Source organism: Dendropsophus ebraccatus, chromosome 6, assembly GCF_027789765.1.
Source record: "Dendropsophus ebraccatus isolate aDenEbr1 chromosome 6, aDenEbr1.pat, whole genome shotgun sequence".
Taxonomy (NCBI): Eukaryota; Metazoa; Chordata; class Amphibia; order Anura; family Hylidae; genus Dendropsophus; species Dendropsophus ebraccatus.
In genome coordinates this window covers 11,112,895-11,128,437 of record NC_091459.1, presented here as the reverse complement: position 1 = coordinate 11,128,437, position 15,543 = coordinate 11,112,895, and the positions used below count along the sequence as shown (strand labels likewise).

Genomic DNA, 15,543 nt, shown 5'->3' with positions numbered 1-15,543 from the left:
CATCAATAAACATCTAATAGCTGATCAGCTATTTCTCTTAACCTGGAAACACTTTAAAGAGTCACTGTCGTATTTTTTATTTTTTTTGCAGAAATCTATAGTCCAGGCGATTTTAAGAAACTTTGTAATTGGGTTTATTAGCCAAATCTGACATTATCTGCATGTAAAAAGCCTTTTCCCAGGTCCCCCTCTCCTTCCTCTTTTTCACTCTGAAAAATCTGAAAATTGTGACTTGTTGCAGGAGTCGTCCCCTGTCTGCTCTAGGGAGAGGGGAGGGGGGAGGAGGAAGGAGGGAGTTAGCCGGCAGCAGAAAGCAGATAACAGAGGATTACAGGCACGGAGCTGGGTGACAGCTGTAATCTGAGCTCAGACAGGTCACTGGTGACTGTCACAGGAGATATCCCGTGAGGGATTTGTAGATTAACTCTTTGTTGTCATGTTTTGGTCTTTTCTTTAGCTCTCTCCATAGGAGAACAATGAAGACAGGGGGAGAGCTTCAAACTGCTTTTTCATGATAAAAATGCATTTTTCGGATAATAAACCCAATTACAAAGTTTCTTAAAATCGCCTGGACTATTGATTTCTGCAAAAAAAATTTCACGACAGTGACACTTTAAGAAAACTGCTCCTGAAAGTGATTGCTTTTCCAAGTAAATGCCTGGTCGCACAGATTGTTAGACTGGGACTCTCTTGTACATTTGGGACTTAGACATTTGGAGGCAACTACCCTAACTTGACTTGGTCCCATCAGGATTTTTTTTGCAAAGTTTTATAAAAAATAATTGCTTAGGATTTGTTCACATTTTCTTTTTAGCCTATATTGGAGGTATACATTAGGAGGAGCTCTAGATTAGGGATGGTCCGAACCGAGTTCGGTTCGGGTTCGTACTACCCGAACCCTCAGTAATGATTCCCGCTGTCTGCCCGCTCCGTGGAGTGGGCGGATCCAGCGGGAGGACCGCCTGGAAAACTGGGATACAGCCATAGCCATAGGCTGTATCCCAGTTTTCAGGGCGTTACTCCCGCTGGATCCGCCCGCTCCACGGAGCGGGCAGACAGCGGGAATCTGCTGCCGAGCGTTCGGGTTCATACAAACCCGAACCTGGCAGGTTCGGACCATCCCTACTCTAGATGTATTCCTTCGACTGAAGCCTGTTACATAATGTATTTCACTGTTCAGGCATAATGCAGTGGAAAACATTGTGTTTAGCCTTCCTTAAAAAAAAAGTAGCGAATTAAACTTTCCTATGTACTAAAAAAAAAAAATCCTCCCAGTTTTGGTGTATGCTGGGTACATGGAGGCCACAGATATACTGTACAACACTGAATACTCACAAAGTTTATTTCTGACACAAGCTCTGACCCTTTAAAAAGTCTTAAAAAAAAACAAAAACTATAAAACTTTTTTCCATCAGCTATACTTCAACTTCAATGTATGGATCTTCATTATATCAAATAAAATGTCATGTTTTACTCCTTTTCATGTAATCACATAATGATAGAAGTCTACTAGACTATACATCAATTTTTCTTCTGGTCTCTTCTAATGATCAGAGCCTATGAGTGATAGATTATTAGTTCATTTGAGAATCTCTTTACTAAGTGTCTGATCTTCTTTAATGTTGGAAGAAAGACGTATACTCTATTTAATCATACAAGTGTGGTCAAGCATGGAAGATTGAAAGATAAACTCCAGCAGACACTGGAACTCAATCCCACCACCACACAACTCATATAGGGGGGGTTAACACGTAACGGAGTCACAGTGGATTTCCCAATGCGAGTTTGCAGTGAAATCCCCCGCGATTCCCATACTGCCAGTTTGAATAGGACTACATACTTGCAACGAAATTGTCAGCCCGATATGGAAGCCCCGTCCCCCTTAACCCGCGGCGACCCAGAGCATACATTACCGATTTACTTTCCGGCTTCCTTTTGGGGCTCCCGGCATCCTGATGTCCTGCTCAGCCAATCAGTGCACTGCCCTGCAAGAGCATGGACGGGAATGTTAAGAGGGTCGGCGCTTATATACTTGCAGCGGGATGACAATTTCGCAGCGAGTATGTAATCCTATTTAAACTGGCAGTACGGGAATCACAGCGCATTTCGAGGCAAACTCGCAGCGTGAAATTCACTGCGGTTCCATTACATGTGAACCCATTCTCCAATAGGAGTTTAGACCCGGTCACCCAAGGTCAGTTAGTTCCTCGTGGGCAGTCTTTTTCTAGTTAGATCCAGTGAGGAGAATGCAGAGAGAGAGAGAGAGAGTTGCTGCTGCAGTTTCCAGCCAGGCTTGGCTTAGGCCTGGGTCCTGGAGGTCTTAGTTAGTTGGTCTGGTGTCAGAGGGGTTGAAGACACTAAAACAAAGCCAGAGAAGAATTTTCTACTACAAAAGACTCTTGTCAGTATGCAGTGCTAAGCCCACAGGAAGCCACAGGGGAAGCTGTCATCTCTTCTTCGTCAGCACAGTCTACAAGAGTCAAGGGACTGATGCCCAATAGGACAAAGAACCTAATGAGCTGATGTATCCTACTAATCTATGCACTTCTACCTTGGGAAGTCTCAAGGAGTATGCTACACCCAGTTGTATAGGCCTAGGACTTACAACCTTGCACTCTCTGATCTAGTTGGGCAAAAGGCAGTCTTCTATGTATGGTGCTTCTAACCATGAGTGCAGGTAATTATCACAGGGCAGGAGGAGACTGGGAGACTGGAGAGGTGATCTATGTATAACAGTTTAGGGCAAGGGCTGCACGCACATCACTAAGTTTATATCTAGATATACAACCCTTGCTAAACTATAATCGAGCCAAGTAACAGGCTCAGTAAACGGCACTTGGCGCTTGTTAACATTATTGATTAAGTAGTCATTGGCTCGACTTATAGGACCCTAATAGGCTCAATCACAATCATCACTTTTCCTTCACAAACAGGTAAGCACTAAGCAGTAAGGTAAGCAGGGAGAGACATCGACAATGAATGCTTTGACAACGCTCTGTGTCCTGGACAGGAGGAGCTCACATTGTTTAAATGGGTTAAGTGCGCTGTTTCACCGTACAAGCATCCATTGGGTGCCCAAGCTCCGCCTACTTCCAATAGATACACCTGTTCTTTATAGTATGGCTCTCCAAATAAATTATATCCTGTTAGGAGGGAATATATCAGTAATACGACATATTAACAGGAAATATCATTTACTTCGTCATGAATAAAAAAAACTATTGTATGGCATGGGGTTGTATTGTGCATTTCTACTCTACAGATCAATTGTAAAACCTTGTACATCTAAATCTCCCAATGTAACCTTGGAATATGTAGACAGTATAATGCATGGTCACAGCCTTGGTCGAGATGGAGTGCACTTTACATATCAACTGGAATGGAAATAAAAGTCTTAATCTGTATACAAATATACACAAACGTAGAGAATAGAATGATCTGATGATTCACCTCTAGTATTATTGTCTCACCGCCTTTCTTGGAAGAGAATACCCCCCCCCCCCTCCAGGTGACACTTTGTTATTTCAGCCTTGTCCTAGTCATTAAGATTTTTTTTTCACGTAATTATAGATGTAATTAACAATGACTTCCATCAATTAGTCTGAAAGAATCCCTAGACTTTAACACATGCACGTGTTTGTCTGAGATGCCTGCTAAGTCGCGTTTGTCTTTATTTGCAATGCCTTTTCATTATATCTCATTCAATAAGGAACCTGTCACTAGTTTCATGCTGCTCGAACAACAGGCAGCTTGTATCACTGACAATGATCTATGACTCATTCTAATACAAGTTTCATCTTTGGCTGAAAATGGGGCTATAAGTCTCTGATCCTGGTTAACAGATATTTATCCCTATATGCAAATAGGGAGAATCATAGATTCTTGTGAAAGGAAAGTCTGTTAGTGTTTCACGCTGACCCATGGTTTAGGCAGCATGAAACTATTGACAGATTTCCTTTAACCCCCTCCCGCTGCTGCACGGTAAATTAATTTCACTGCAGCCTGTGCCTGTGTCATCCGTGGCGTGTCCCGGCTGTCAGTGATAGCTGTGACAGCTGTTCTCCGGTGCTGACACATAACCCTATAGATACTGTGGACAACCACAGCATCTATAGGGCTTCAGAAAGAAAATTCTCCCTCTATAAAGGGAGAATTCTCTGCCTGATAACCATCAGGGCTCTGCAATGTGATTGCAGAGCTCCACCGATGGTAGCCACGGACACCAGAAGCCCGAGGCTATGGACTTCAGAGGCTGGCGGGGAAGAGAGGGAGGTAAACCCGGCTTGAGCACGCGGATACGTTAGACCTTGTACATCTACATTTCTCCCCTCTTTCCCCTGCTGCTAGTAAAGGCTTATAACAGCAGCAGGAAACAGGGGGAAGGTGGGGGCAGAGAAAGGGACTTCAGCCTATGAGATCATTATGACCCCATAAGCTAAAGTCAAAATGCCTATTGTTGTGAAAGGGTTAATGGAGAAGTCAGGGGGAGGGGGATTCACTACGGGCAGGGGGTGGGGGGGGATAAAAAAAGACAATATACTTATGGCTCCCTGGGCCAACCATTGGACGCATCACAGAGCTCCCTGACCACGATGGCTGTCATCTTCTCCTGGGTAAGTCATGACCCGGGTTTAATGTCACATATGGGCTGGATTGATTCTGCTTAGCCAATCAGCGGTGTCCAGCACCAGTAACTGACTGTCTGAGCGGGCCATTTATCAGCCAGGTCATGACGTAGCAGCAGGGGAGATCAGAAGACAGTCGGTAGGGTGCAAGAGCAGGACATGGTTCTGTGCAGGTGACTATAACTTCTTTTTTATGTTCCCCCACTCCCAGCCCCAAATCATTTTTTTACCCCACCCCCATCAGACTTCTCCTTTCAAGGAGAAGTCCGGCAACATTTTTTATTAAAGTATTGCATTGCCCCCCAAAGGTTATACAAATCACCAATATACACTTATTACGAGAAATGCTTATAAAGTGCTTTTTTCCCTGCACTTAATACTGCATCAAGGCTTCGCTTCCTGAATAACATGGTGATGTCACTTCCTGGATAACATAGTGATGTCACTTCCTGGATAACATGGTGATGTCACTTCCTGGACAACATGGTGATGTCCCTTCCTGGATAACATGGTGATGTCACTTCCTGGATAACATGGTGATGTCACTTCCTGGATAACATGGTGATGTCACGACCCGACTCCCAGAGCTGTGCGGCTGTGGCTGCTGGAGAGGATGATGGTAGGGGGACACTGAGAGACACAGGGCACTGGAGGGACAATGAGCATCCCTCTGCCATCATCCTCTCAAGCAGCTACAGCCCGCACAGCTCTGGGAGTCAGGCCATTTTATCCAGAAAGTGACATCACCATGTTATCTAGGAAGTGACATCACCATGTTACCCTGGAAGTGACATCACCATGTTATCCAGGAAGTGACATTACCATGTTTATAAAGGAAGTGACATCACCATATTATCCAGGAAGTGAAGCCTTGATGCAGTAGTAAGTGCAGGGAAAAAACACTTTATAAGCATTTCCCGTAATAAGTCTATATTGGTCATGTGTATAACTTTTGGGGGGGCAATGCAATACTTTAATAAAAAATTTTGACAGACTTCTCCTTTAAGCTGTGGTCATACAAAGACTTACAGGGTAATATATTCTGGATTTCATTTGAATAGTACTTTTGTTCTGTGGTACTACAGATATGCAACATGGACATATTTCATGTCTGAGAGCTATTCATATGTTTGATGGAACTGTAATCAGATTATAAGACAGCTGGAGCCTATTACACCTGCACATCAATATCCCCTTCCTATGTATGCTGGGTGCAGCTGGTTTAAAGTGGCTCGTGCTGTCAGTACCTGAGGTGATAAATGTTACTGAGTAGAATAATAGGTCTTTATGACATTCCTACTTAACTTTTAGATCTAATGACATCTGGTACCTGACACCTATTATTCTCCAATCGTTTTATCGGTTACCGCCTGCCACAACTGATATCCTCAAAGGCTACAGTTTCCGCAGGAGAAATATCTATTTTTTTTCCTCATAATAATGAGTCACAATAAAAAATGTCTACAATATGACAGCATAGGAAAATGGTAAATTGCTGGACAAGAAAAATTGTGTTTTTTTGTAAAAAAAAAAAAAAAAAGCACCAATTTCTTTTTATAATGTCAAACAACCCTTTTTAATTTTAAAATTGGAAAATTCTGGCAGCTAACAGGGGGGAATTTGATCACGAGTACTTACTTACCTCTCCCTGTGCCTATGGTGAGCGGCGGGATCGGTCTTTAAATCCCAACCGGGCTCCGCACGGCACACACCGGGCTGCTGCACACGTCATGACCTGGCTGATGGAGTGGTCACTCAGTGACTGGGGTGGGACGCCGCTCCAGTCACTGATTGGCTGAGTGGCCAGTCCATCAGCTGAGACAGGCATTTTCTCCGAGTTGTGACGTCCCCACAATGACAATGATTTCTGGTGGGGTTCTCGCGGCCGGTCCCGCTGCTCACCGCAGGCACAGGGAGAGGTAAGTTCCTTCTCCTGATCAAATTCCTCCCTGCCGACTGCCAGAGTTTAAAAATGTCCAGACTTCTCCTTTAAAGAGAACCTATCACCTAAAACTCACTGTCCCTATTATCAAAGTAGATCTCTTACTAAGTCTATCTATGAAGATACAGACTGCCTTTGCAGTCTGTATCTTATACTTTACCCAATCCTGGTTTTCGGTTCAGCAAGACCGGGCGCCGCCATCTTGATTACGTCACTTGCGTTCCACTGCTGAAACGCAAGTGACGTCATCAAGATGGCGGCGCCAGTCTTGCTGCAGAAAACGAGAAGATCAGGTAAAGTATAAGATACAGACTGCAAAGGCAGTCTGTATATTCAGAAATAAACTAACATGGCCAGTCAGGACAGACATACACAGCGATCTTGCTCTGTATAGCGCAAGATCGCTGTGTATTCACAGAGCGGCGGGCAAAGGCTCATGGGAGCCCTTCCCACCGCTCACCATGCTGGGAGTTTCCTGTCGCACACTGGCTCTTTTGAAAAGAGCGGGCGAGCAACAGTGAAGAAAAATATCAATAAATAAAAAACGGGGCTACAAAATTTATTAATTATACTTTAAAAAATTGTTTACAAAGAAAAATGAATAAAATGCAGGAATAATAAAAAAAAAATAACTGCCGTGATTGGTTCTCTGTTTAGGGGTGTATGACAATGAAAGCATCATGTCATTCCGCCTTTATTTACTTAGCAATTGTCCTGAAACATTCAATCAACAATGAATGTAATTAGGTCCTGGATGAGCCGGACCGGTTCTGTACAGAATATTTACTTAGTATTTTTCTTCATTAATTACAAGGAGAGCTCTGTTGTCTTTAAAGAGACGTGCTATCATTCTAAACTATTACTACCGTACAGTATGCTAGGTGTGATTATTTGATCTATTTAGTGACAAATGGCATGAAGCGTGAGCGAAATGAAAATGGAAAGGAGTGGAAATAGCATCACAGCAGTATTCATCTTAACAGTCACGGTGTGCAGCTGCCGCTATACAAATTGTATCTCTGTGAAATAAGCGTTTGTATCAACATGACTGTGTGGCTTATCTTTATTTCTTGGCGTTCTGTAAAAAGACAATAGATTTATTGGAACGTGATAGAATTAGAATAAGTTTTGTTACTTAAGTAAAGCACAATAAACATTGAGCAATTCCTGTAAATATCAGTTACATTCCAAGTAGACATCTGGGTGGTGAGCCTCTGGCAAGTAGTCACGTCATTTATGGGCATGCTGTCCCTCACGTCAGGACACCTACATTGTTACTGCACCGGACATGCGCAGTACAGTGGGTCAGACCCACTGTACTGTGCATGTGCGGTGTAGTAAGAATATGGGTGTGCTAACATGAGAGACGGCACACCCCTGAATGATGTCACAGCAATTATGCACTTTGAATTACGCCCAGAGGGGTGTAATTACCACGCAGGAATGCCCAGGGAACAGTGTCTAGTTTTGGGGGCTTTCTTTTTTTTTCATATATTTAAAAAAAAAAAAAAGGAAAGTCCCACTACAGTTACCACACTCAAATATCTGTGCTAGGCCCCTCAGGGTTGAAGAGATTCAAAGTGCTAACCCTGCCACCTCCTGGTGTCTGTTGTAGGCCCCTCAGTGCTGTCACCGCCACCTCCCAGTGTCTGTCCTAGGCCCCTCAGGGTTGCAAAGAGTCAGACTGCTGCCACATGCAGGTGTTTGTTCTGGAGCCTTCTAGGGCCGTTTGCTTCTGCTTCGGCTTTAGAATTTCTACTGCTCTTCAGGGAGAAAGGGTCATTTAATGTTGCCGATCCAATGGCGTCCAATGATGTCCATGGAGAAAAGGTAAGTATACACCACTTACTCACCAATGTACATTGCAGTCCTAGGAGAAAAGTTGACTTGATGCTGCTGGTCCACCAATCTCCACTGCTCTCCTGGGAGAAAACTGATATTACGCCACTGATCCACCAATGTCCACTACTGTCCTGGGGGACAGTGCCATTTTATGGAGCTCATTTACCAATGTCCACTGCTTTCCTGGGAGATAATTGATATTATGCCTCTGATCCACCAAGGTCAACTACTTTCCATGTATAAACTGGATGATTGACTGGCTATTAACAATTTGTAAAAATTTTCATTTTCCAATTTTGACACCATCTGTTCCCAAAAAAATAAATAAATAAACAAAATAATTTGCTACTCTGTAATAGTGCCTTTATTGTAGCTACTATAGTTTGGCTGTTTTATTGCAATTCATTTGTATTTGATTAGCACATTTTTACAAATCTGTACAAAAGTTAACGAACCTTGCGAAACAAATTTTCTGCGGCTTTGCTCATCTCTGATCCTATTAATAAAACATATTCTTCATGCACATACATATAAATACTGGCTATAGGATGTGGGAACCCACCTGCTAGCTAAAATCTGGCAAATGTTACTTTGGGGTGAAGTAAGCCGGACGTAGATCTGACAAGTCTTCCTTCCATTCATTCAAATCCATACATTATATAAAACTAATTTACTAATTATATATATATATATATATATATATATATATATATATATATATGTATATATATATATATATATATATATATATTTTTTTTTTTTAAACCAATTATTTGCTTTGACAATTGGAGGTTCAAAGGTTATTGGGCTGCATCTACTCTGCCATATAATAGTGTTTGCACGTTTTAATAGCTTTCTCACATTTTGTAGCTGATCAGTTGATAACTCGGGTTAATTGTTAATCAAAATCACCTAACAAAGTTCACATTCAATGAAACAGAATGCTAATCTCCATATAAATCCCAGTTCACATGGTGAGCAGGGACTTCCTAAAGATGGGCCGTGTGTTTTATATTTATTCATTTTTCCTAATATTTTTTCATTTTGGGGACATTTTTTGTGACCGACGTCTCATGGTTAACCTCTACTCCGTAGAAGAGAACAAGCTGTTAAAGGCTACCAGAGCGAAAAGATCACTGGATGGGGAGCGTTACTGTACCAGAAATGGATGCTGTGACAGTAGAAATGATGACTGCAGCCTGTTTTACTTTGGGAAAAATACAACGTGTTACTGTGACGCTTTTTGTGACCAGGCGCCATTGGGACATGTAGACTGCTGCCCCGACTTCTGGATCACATGCACTGGACAGAATTTAGTGGAGTCTTCAACAACGAGTCCCCCCTCAACTGGAACCTCTGACAAAATGGGTAAGGTAAAAGGGCACGCATACAGCTTTCTCAAGTTCCATGCTACTATCCATTCATTCCTGTTTGATAATAGAGTTTCTAATTTATTGTATGGATTATGCCTATATGTTATTGATTTTGCTTTCTCCTCATTGCCTTTTAAAACCATGATAGAAGCCACATGAGTCCCATAAAAACCTAGTTCCAGTCCCCTGCAGCTCCGGCTTGCTTCCTTTCTCGACTTTCTCTCTTCTTCGTATTTTCTAAACTGCTCAGGGGGCAGGTCCTTGGAAATTGAAGAAGGTGATAAGGCATTCTGTTTTTTTAAGTGTATTGTTTTATAACTTCCAATACCGGAATAAATCAAACAAACATTGAATTTATAAAAGAAGAAACAATAGTTACACTGACATTCAAACATCAATCCTTCCATTTATAGCTCTGAGTTCTCCTTGACTTTCCCATGCTTTATGTATTAACGGAGGCAGGATCTGAGTGGACTTGAAACAGATCCCGCCTCCTTCACTGACTGGCTGAGGGGACCTGAGACGTCACGTCTCGGGCCCGTGTCAGACACCCGGAAGCGTCCGGGAATCGGGCACCAGAACGCCGCAATGCGGGACCCGCCACTGGAACCGGGGAGGTGAGTGGAAGTCTTTTCCCTCGGCCACCTCGTCCCCGATCCCAGCGCAAAAGTGCCCCCCTGCTGGAGTACCCCTTTAAATGGGCACTTTCATTAAAAACAACTTTATTTGGACAGAGGCATTCATATCTAAAATATTTGTAATTCACTTTGTTTGTAATAAAAAAAAATGTTTTCTGTGTGTAATTGAAAAATTTAAAGGGGAACTATAAGCAGGTTAGATGACTCTAACCTGCTGATAGCCCCCTATAGCGCTGGGGACACTGAGGAGGAAGGTATGTGTCTTACCTTCCTCCTCAGTGCCGATCCCGGGCTGTTAGTTGCCGTAATCTTCAGGCAGGAACACTTTTATGAGCACTGCCCTGCCCCCACAGCGTCATCTGGGCCGCTTGCTCCATTAACAATCAAGGGAGTGGGCGGGCCACATGACATGGCAGTGCTCCTAACAGTGCTCCCAGCCAACGATTACGGCAACTAACAGCACGGGACCGGCGCCAAGGAAGAAGGTAAGACTCTTCCTTCTCAGTGTCCCGGGCACTATAGGGTACTATGAGCAGGTTAGATGAGCGAACCAACTTCCTGAACCTTTGTTTCGAATAAGTTAGGAAAGATGGTGACCGCACATCTGGAAAAAAATGCTGGCATTTATATTCTGTATGGAGAAATTTTACATAGTAAATGGGAGAGAAAAACAAAACCCGAACTAGAGCAGCATCAATGGTAAACTTGACTTGAAAATTCACAAATATTTATACATAATCACATATTTTGATTTTTAAATATTTTTTTTTATCTAATCCCTAGCTTTTAGCCGTAACTTAAGCAATATTTCCAATCATGAATACGATATGTTTTACTGACAGGATGCTACAAAGATGGATCCTATTATGAAGATAAATCAATACGAAAAGAAAACTGCAACTATTGGTAATCTCTTTGGTTTATGGTTTTGATGTTATATAGGCTCATAGGTTCACAAGTATTTTCCTAGATTTGCTGATTGAGACTTCTTTTCTTTATCTGAGATTCTGCAAACCAAACCTTTTCCCTATGCAGATGCACGCTTCTATTTGTTTAACCTGTGTCCTTAAGCAGCGATTGAACCACAAAAGAAATGATCTGTGCATCTAGGTGTCTGTAATGACTAAGCCTTTAGGTTTTACTTACTGTATTCCTCTTATTTTGGAAAAAAAATTGTGGCAGAAATAAACGAAGCTGCTGAGATTGAAATTCCACTAGCATGCATTGATTTATTAAAAAAAAAAAGTAAAAAAAAAGTAATGTATTTATAAAAAAGCTTCTGTTGGTTGCAAAGCATTCTGGGCTGTCTCCATAGTAACTGTTGTGCAGGTTCCAACGTGTTACGTCAGTCCTTTTATGACTGTGGTGCAAGAAAAAAAATGGCTGTTCCACATATGATTTGCAGAAAAGAACAGCAGTGTGCAATGATTAGTCTATTGTGGTGCGAGCGTGCGTCTAATGCCGATACTTATTAGAAGCTTTGGGCACAATATGGAGAAAATGTTTGTATGAATGGAGAGAAAAGTTCTGCCCGGTGCCTACCCTGTCCCAATAACCAGCCCCCCCCCCCCCCCCCCCCTGCCCCGAAGCCTATTGAAAATCATACCGTGTTTCCCCGGCTTTTTTGGACCTCACCAGAATACTCACCGGCGTGCATCGGGACATGAGGACGTGGGGGCCATGGACCTGGCTGCCCATGGTCCACAAGGGGATTAGGTCAGTCCTGGCGGGTGGCGGGGGTTGACAGAGGGCAGCCTTACTTTCAGGGGGCCACCTTACTTTCAGGGGGTGGCCTAGTTTAGAGTAGGTAGTGTGTACTTTTCAGAGGGAGACCTTACTTTAACCTATAGGGTAGAGTAGCTGGAGTGTCTTATTTTAGGAGAGTGTTTTATTTTCGGGGAAACATGGTAAGTAAAGCACTACTGTACATCCTTGTTGAGAACAAGGGAAAAAGTTTCTAGGTTTCCGATTCCACCAGTATGTATTCAATCCAATCTAACTCTATAGCTTCTCCAAGAATAAACCTGACATATACAAGAGTCAGTGCATAGTGACTGCTCCTGGTGATCTTCTTCATGGTCATACTACCATTACACCTAGTGCTCCATGCTCCATATGGAGGGGCATGTTGTGTGAAGCATATAACAATACCTGCAAAGTGTTTGGAGTCCTGACTTCCTTGCCTTCTAGTCTGTATCCAGCTATCATTTGCAGGTCATGGGGCAATGAAGTCAGTGGTGTGTAGCAGTAAGTATCATTTATGGCCACTCCATAAAATCTGCCACCCTTCAGAGACTCTACACATCTAAGCAATAAACTTATTCCGCCTCATGACAAAAGGCCTGATCAGATCTACACAATACATCTAGTGCACAGGAACCCTCCTATGCCCAGTCACATAACAGCGCTCTGAAGGCTCTGGTACCTGCATAGGCAATGATCTATTGGCCATAATGCAATTATAGCTTGGTACTATTCGTGTGGGGTAATATTTCAAGTGTACTATACCTGTCATTTCAGGTGACTCTTTGATATTCTCATACTTATATACATGCCGTGTAGCACTATTTCTTTCCATTTGTTTATGGTATTTTTCACCAGTTTTCTGCTCTGTTGTCAGTTTTCCCTAATTTCATCTCTCACTGTACCTCCTCCCCCCTCTTCACAGACCTCTCTAACAATAATTTTAGCAGTGAATTTAGAGCTAACGATGAGTGTAGGAGACAGAGAGGAATAACAGGAATGACTCATAGAGAAGGAGTCATTCTTTCCAGATAAAATATATTACAAAGTTTCTTAGATTTGTTCTGTGTTAAAGAGTCCATTATAAGTATACCTTGCTGTGCCATATTCTCATATTTATATTCCCTTGACGATTTCATGTGCCCTTATCTTCTTTTGTTTATTAAGGTTCTTTTATTTTGCAGTTATTGCAGTCAGAATAAGTTCATATGTACGAACCACACCTGTCTGATTCAACCAGAACTGATTCACTTTATCAATACAGGAGACTATGGGTAAGTAAATAAAAATAAACATATCTGATGATATTAGGATATTATAATAGACATTAAAGGGTTACTCCGGCCCGGCCGTATTTTTCAGCTATGGCCGGGGAGGGGGTGGTTATCGACGGCGGAAATCACTTCCCTCCCCCGTTCCAGCGCCGGGTCAAGGATCGCGCCATCCGGTACACCCGTCCCGTGGCCGCTTCCTGTTGTAAGCTGTCGCATGAGACGTGACGTCTCAAGGCAGCTCAGCCATTCAGCGCCTGAGGCGGGACTTTGCTATGGCCGCTGAATGGCTGAGCTGCCTTGAGAAGTCACGGCTCATGCGGCAGCTCACACCAGGAAGCGGCCACGGGACGGGTGTACCGGGTGGCGTGATCTGGGACCCGGCGCTGGAACGGGCTAGGTAAGTGACCTCTGCTGTCCATAACCACCCCATCCCCGGCCATAGCTGAAAAAAACCCCGGGCCAGAGTACCACTTTAACAATTGACCAGTTAAAGGCTATGTTCACATGACATTTTTTTTTCTTTCCTTTCCTTCATTTTTTTAAATGGCGTCTATCATTTTGATTTCCAAGTGACGCCAGTCATTTCGCGTTTTGGGCGCCCATCATTAGGTCCATTGAATTAAATAGCAAAGACAGTGAAAGGATGGGGGGAGGGTAGTGTGTGAACAACTAAAAAGAACGTCCGTCATTTGCAAAAAAAATCCTAATAAATAATGGTCAGGAACATTAATTGGATGTCCATGCAAACAAGGTCCAGTACACTATGGTGGGCATTTATTAAATTAGGTATCACCCCCTTTTCCCCAGCCAAAGTTACTAAGAGGAGCACGCGTAAATCGGACTGGCTAGGTGCCCAACCCTGCGCCAGGTGTACCAAATCTATACCTGCTTCCAGCAGGTGTAGATTTGTATCATGATTTACGCCTGCGAGCAGGCATAAATCATGCTAAATGCGGCACGGGGAGGCCACACCTCCTCTCCACCTTGTCACGCCCCCCGAGCCCACCCTACCCGCCAATAGGGTGAGTGATGATATGGCAGGTGTACGTCAGGGAAAAGGGCGAATCTACGCCTTCTCCCTGGTGTGCGCCCCGGGCGGACCCTTTGTAAATGTCCCCCTATGTATACATTAGGCATCCATCATTCCATTGCAGTAAATAATGCGGTAAGACACATTTTCTCTCACTTTTTTTTTTACTTAGTAAAAAAGGGGGATTTAAATGCCCCCTCTGATCACTAAAACAAATGGTATGCAGCACTCTGCTGAGCTCTGTGTCTATTTTTTTCTGCTCAGCTCAAGAGAATTAAGCTAGAACTTTATGGATTCACAGAAAAATCGTTTTTTCAAAGCCAAAGGTACCCTTTGGCTATATTCGCACAATGTCAAAAAAGAGAGAAAAGGCATCCTCTTTTTCTATTTAAAAAGACGTCCGTTATTAGTATGATTTTACTGTCAATGGGATGACGGACGTCCAATGCACACAGTGTATAAAATGACGGATGTTATATGCGCTGATGTCAAAATATTGATCTTGTCGATTCTTTTGGAACGTCTTTATTTTTTAGTTTTTCACCGTCCTTTCAACGTTTTTACAATTAAATTCAATGGACTTTTCAATTAAAGACATATCAACAACTGTCATTGCGGCCAGACAGCAAATTGATGGACATCATTTTAGACTCAAAATGACGGACGTCATAAACAGACAAGAAAAAACATTGCTGGAACATAGCCTTTACATATTTTTTTTTAAAAAAGCTTATATTTGAAAAAGCCTTTGGAGATAAACAAAAAAAAAAAGAGATGCAATGCTCGAAATCCAGATGATGATCCTTATCTAGCCATTTAGTGATTTACACCACGGCTTTCCTGGTCCACTTTAAGCTGCTAATGTAAAATTACCAAAAATAATTTGAAAATGAGTTTTTTGTAGTAATTACCATTTTTTTCTGTGTGTATAATAAGAAAATTATGCTATTCTAGCAGCTCATATACTTTCCGCACAATAATGTCTATGCAGTGTGTATGCAAACATACAATAAAAACCAGCTGTAAGTACAATTGATTGTATATACTGCATACTTGTAGACTGTATAGAAAAGTTG

General features: G+C 42.5%; 1 protein-coding gene across 1 annotated transcript in view; it reads left to right on the top strand.

The window, feature by feature from the left end:
- Positions 1-9,300: 9,300 nt before the first annotated feature.
- TINAG (tubulointerstitial nephritis antigen) overlaps positions 9,301-15,543 on the top strand; it is a 42,079-nt gene continuing 35,836 nt past the window's right edge. Inside the window, exons 1-3 of the mRNA XM_069974504.1 lie at positions 9,301-9,777; positions 11,263-11,326; positions 13,348-13,437. Of these exons, the coding sequence (XP_069830605.1) occupies positions 9,381-9,777; positions 11,263-11,326; positions 13,348-13,437 (551 nt within the window). The 5' untranslated portion in view covers positions 9,301-9,380. The remainder of the gene's footprint in view (positions 9,778-11,262; positions 11,327-13,347; positions 13,438-15,543) is intronic.